The sequence below is a fragment of the Physeter macrocephalus genome, chromosome 7 (assembly GCF_002837175.3).
Source record: "Physeter macrocephalus isolate SW-GA chromosome 7, ASM283717v5, whole genome shotgun sequence".
Taxonomy (NCBI): Eukaryota; Metazoa; Chordata; class Mammalia; order Artiodactyla; family Physeteridae; genus Physeter; species Physeter macrocephalus.
The window spans coordinates 144,892,208-144,896,222 of NC_041220.1; the positions used below are offsets into that span (position 1 = coordinate 144,892,208).

Here is a 4,015-nt window from a genome sequence, read left to right on the forward strand (position 1 = left end):
GGGGCGGATGCGGTGGGGGGGGCGGATGCGGGGGCGCGGGCCTCAGCCAGGCCTTGGTACAGGGCTGGGGTGGAGGCGGTGGTTGGTGCGGGGGCTCCCTGAGGGGAAAACGCCCTTGTGTCGGAGGCTCCCCTCGGGGCTGGTGTCCTCTGCCTGCTCCAGCACCGCCCAGGAATAGGGTGGACATGCAGACCGAGGAATGGCTCCAGGGCTCAGAGTTTCAGAGGCCAGTCTCTGGCCAGCTCTCTGCCCGCCTGTGTCCAGGGTCCCCTGATGCCCTGCAGGCTGGGACCTGCCCAGGTCAGAGGGGCTCCAGGGGGCCGTCTGGCGCCCACTGCGCCCGTGCCAGGGCCTCACCTCCACTCTCCGAGTATTCCCCCCCCCGCCGTCAGTGAGCAAGGGACCAAGACAAGGACAGTGCTCCGGCCAGTGTCCAAGGGTCCAGTGAGCATGTACTGCGGGCCACTCCTCTGGAGCAGGCCCTGAGGGTCTGAGACGCAGCCCACTGGGGCTGGGGGTGTAGACTCGGACCCCCTACTTTGAGACGTTCTTACCTCTGAGCTTTTGGATGCAGAGCTTTTGTCTGGAGCTTTTCGACTGTCTGTCCAGGGAGGGCTCTCCAGAGAGACAGCCAGAGGAGACCCATCTGCCCTCGCATTATTTCACCCCCTCCGTCTTCTCGGGTCTCTCTCAGGAGACTGTGGGGTCCTACGGGGGGCAGGCCGGCAGGGTGGAAACCCAGGCGGGAGTTGCTGGCCCCGAGACGGACCCCTCCTCCCTCGGCTGGAGGAGGCCTCCACACTGCCGAGGACAGCTCGGTGCTAGCACGGCAGGCGTGAACTCGGCACGGCTACCAACACCCTGCAGCACCCCGGTGAGTGTTCGACTACCAGGGGCTGCGGCCTTGCCAGGTGACACAAAGCCAACCGCCGCCGTGGCTGCCTTGGTTTGCTTTCTTACTCGAAGACTTGAGTCTGTCTGGGTTCTGACCTGTGGCCGAGGCAGAGACACAGCCTCCACCCCCGACCACAGAGCCGACCAGGCAGATGGGCTGGGGCTGGAGCCCACTCGGCTGACCCCCAGGAGGGGCTGCCCGCCTGCCCAGCCACCCACCTACCCCTCGGGCAGCTGTGAGGTGTGGGGCAGGGAAGGGCCAAAGGCACAGAGGGGACAGCAGCTGGGGTCGGTTCCGCCGGAAACTGTCCCTTTAATGAAGACCAGGAGAGCTCTATTGCTTGAACTTAAGGGAAACTTTATTTATTCTTCCTAAAGCAACCTAGTTTAAAAACGAGTTGAGGTTAACCAAGAAAAACCCAGACAGACAGACAGACACACAGACAGACGGGGGGAAGACGGCACAGGTCGGGACTGCCACATCAGATTCTCTCCATCTTGGAAATGAGGTCGTCACAGATCCTGGTCAGTTCATCATTCTCTCTGGTCTGAAGGAGGAAAATCAAATGTCTAGAGTGCCCCCAGCGCTTCTAGAACCAGGAGGCTGCTCTTCCCCTGCTCCGCCTGGACCCACGGGTCCCGTGCCCACCTTCTGCTCGACGACCTTCTCCAGCGAGTGGACGCGCATCTGCTCCTTCCTCAGGACCGCCTGCAGCGCCAGGGCCTCCGCTTGGGCCTTGCTCCGGACCTGGGCGATCTCCTCGTTCGCCCTGGAGCAGCACAGGGCTGGGCTGAGCCACGGGGGGCCAGACCCCTCCCGAGGGAGCCCCCGCCCGCCGAGCCCCGACACCCACAGCTGCAGCTTCTCCCCCGCGTGGGCCTTCAGCGCCTGGTACTTCTGGCCCTCCTTCTCGATCCTCCCTACGCAATCCTCAATACACTTCTTCAGCGACTCTTCATTCTGGAAGGAGGAGCAGACGCCGAGCCCCGAGCTCCGGGCCCGGCTCTCTGGGTCACTCGTGGGGCAGCGGGGGGGAGCAGGCTACAGGGGAAGAGCTCCTCCCGTTTCCTTCCGGGGACGGCCAGCACTCACACAGCCCCGGGCCTCCTCATCCCGCGGTCCCCCCGCCCCCCAGGGGACCCTGCCTGGCACACAGCCCTCCTGCTCGGTCCCCGTGCCTATGTCCAGGCACCTCGGGGGAAAGCAGGCCGGGCCCCAGGTCCACGGAACAGCCCCTGCCCCCAGCCCTGTGCTTTGGGGGCCGGGTCCCCTGCTGCCCCAGGAGGGAGACGGCAGCGGCAGGGAACATCTGGACGCAGCAGCCTCTGTGCAGGCCACACAGGGACAGCCTCGCGGGCACTCACGTCCGGCAGCAGGCGACCAAGCCGAGCGCTGAGAGTGTAGGTAGGAGGAGGGCTGAGCCTGGGGCCCACGCCCCCGGGGGGCCTGTCCTTTCTTCAACACCAAGGCTCAGCTCACCCCCTCTTCCTGCAGGGCCCGCAGCCTCTCCCTGTCATGCTTGTCACGCTGCCCCACCGGCAACAATGCCGACCCCGCCGTCCCCGGGGCCCCTCGCCGCCGGGCACCCACCGTGCGGTAGCCTTCGATCACGTCCTTCTGTTTCTCAAACCGCTTGAAGAGGTCGGAGAACGACTTCTCCATGGAGTGCAGGTCTGCAGTCAGCTGCTCCTTTTCCCTCAGAACCTTCTGGATCTCGGCTTTGGCAAGTTCCTTCTGTTTCTGAGCCTCCTCTTAAAGGAAGACCAGCACTCAGGATTAGCGGGCGGCCAGCAGGTGGCGCCACAGACGACCAGCGTCCGGAGGTCCCCCTGGGGCGCTGACCGGCCCCCCCTCGGGACCTTCCAGGGCAGGACCTCGGGGTCCCAAGTGCCCAGAAAACAGCTGTTTCCTCAACACCAGCTCCACCCGGAAGCCGAGGCAGCAGCCAATGAACCCAGAGCCTGACTGAAGAGCCCAGGCCACACCTACCCCATATTCGGGGCCCTCCAGCCCCAACCCGGACACACCCGGTGCCCAGCACCCACGGAGACTGCAGCTGGACGCGCGGCCCCCGGGGCAGGGGTCAGACCGCGGGTGCAGCACCCAGTGGAGGGACCCAATCTTTTCGCCGCCACGGCCCCGGATGCCAACTCGGGGCCCGGCCAACCTGAGGGCTGATAAGCACCCGGGGCCCGGCGCCCCCCAGCCTCCCTGACCGCCAGCTGCCCCAGCCCAGGGGCCCGCGGGCGCCTGGCACTCACCCATCGCCTGGTACACGGTCCCCTCAAACCCGTCCATGATTTTCCTGTGGGAGGAGAGCAGATGCCATGAGCCCCGAGAGTGCGTCGCGGGGTTCCGGGCAGCCAGCACGCAGACTCACCCCATCTCCAGGATCCTCTCCTGCAGCGCCGTGCACCTGCCCCTAAGCGCCTCGTTCTCCTTCTGCGTCGCCCCAACCTGTGCAGACCACACGCCCGAGCTGGCGCCAGCGTCCTCCCGTGCTGGGGTCTCCCGCCCCACTCAGCAGACGTCGCGGTGCTGGGGGGTCGGCGTGCGGTGGGTGTGCGGTGAGACACCTCCCGACACAGGCGGGGCGGGAGAGCAGCGTGCGGGGGAGAGCCCCGCGGCAGAGAGGACACCGCCCGAAGACGGCAGGCGGGTGCCGGGAGCTGCTGGGCCCAGCGCGGCCCGGCGCACAGGCCTCCCTGAGAGGGGACCAGCCGGACGCCACCCAGGGCATCACCAAGGCAGCAAGGGGACTTGGGGGCCGCTACCCCCTGGGCGGCTCAGAGCGGACACCCAGACCCTCGCTTGCAAACAGGTTCTGCGAGACACACTGGGTGGAAACGCAGGACCCTCAGCTGCCTGGGTGCCTGGCTCGGGGGTCGGTGAGTGGATGCCTGCGATCCTGCCTGCACGGTGTGAGCAAGGCCAGCGCACAGAGCTGCCACCCCCAGCTCCCCGAGGTTCTTCAGAGCAGCCTGCAGGCGCCACCCCCGGGGCTGCAGCCAGCAGGTGGGGGCCGCTCACAGGGCCCCTCCCCCTCCCCCTCCCCTCCCCTCCCCTCGCCCTCACCGCAGCGTCCAGGTCCTTCTGGCTGGACTGCAGCACGTCCACGAT

General features: G+C 66.9%; 1 protein-coding gene across 1 annotated transcript in view; it reads right to left on the reverse strand.

The window, feature by feature from the left end:
- Window positions 1-1,240: 1,240 nt before the first annotated feature.
- TACC3 (transforming acidic coiled-coil containing protein 3) overlaps window positions 1,241-4,015 on the reverse strand; it is a 12,279-nt gene continuing 9,504 nt past the window's right edge. Inside the window, exons 11-16 of the mRNA XM_024119423.3 lie at window positions 3,276-3,352; window positions 3,157-3,200; window positions 2,486-2,646; window positions 1,749-1,855; window positions 1,544-1,664; window positions 1,241-1,442 (exon numbers count right to left, since the gene is read on the reverse strand). Coding sequence (XP_023975191.1) covers window positions 1,377-1,442; window positions 1,544-1,664; window positions 1,749-1,855; window positions 2,486-2,646; window positions 3,157-3,200; window positions 3,276-3,352 — 576 coding nt within the window. The 3' untranslated portion in view covers window positions 1,241-1,376. The remainder of the gene's footprint in view (window positions 1,443-1,543; window positions 1,665-1,748; window positions 1,856-2,485; window positions 2,647-3,156; window positions 3,201-3,275; window positions 3,353-4,015) is intronic.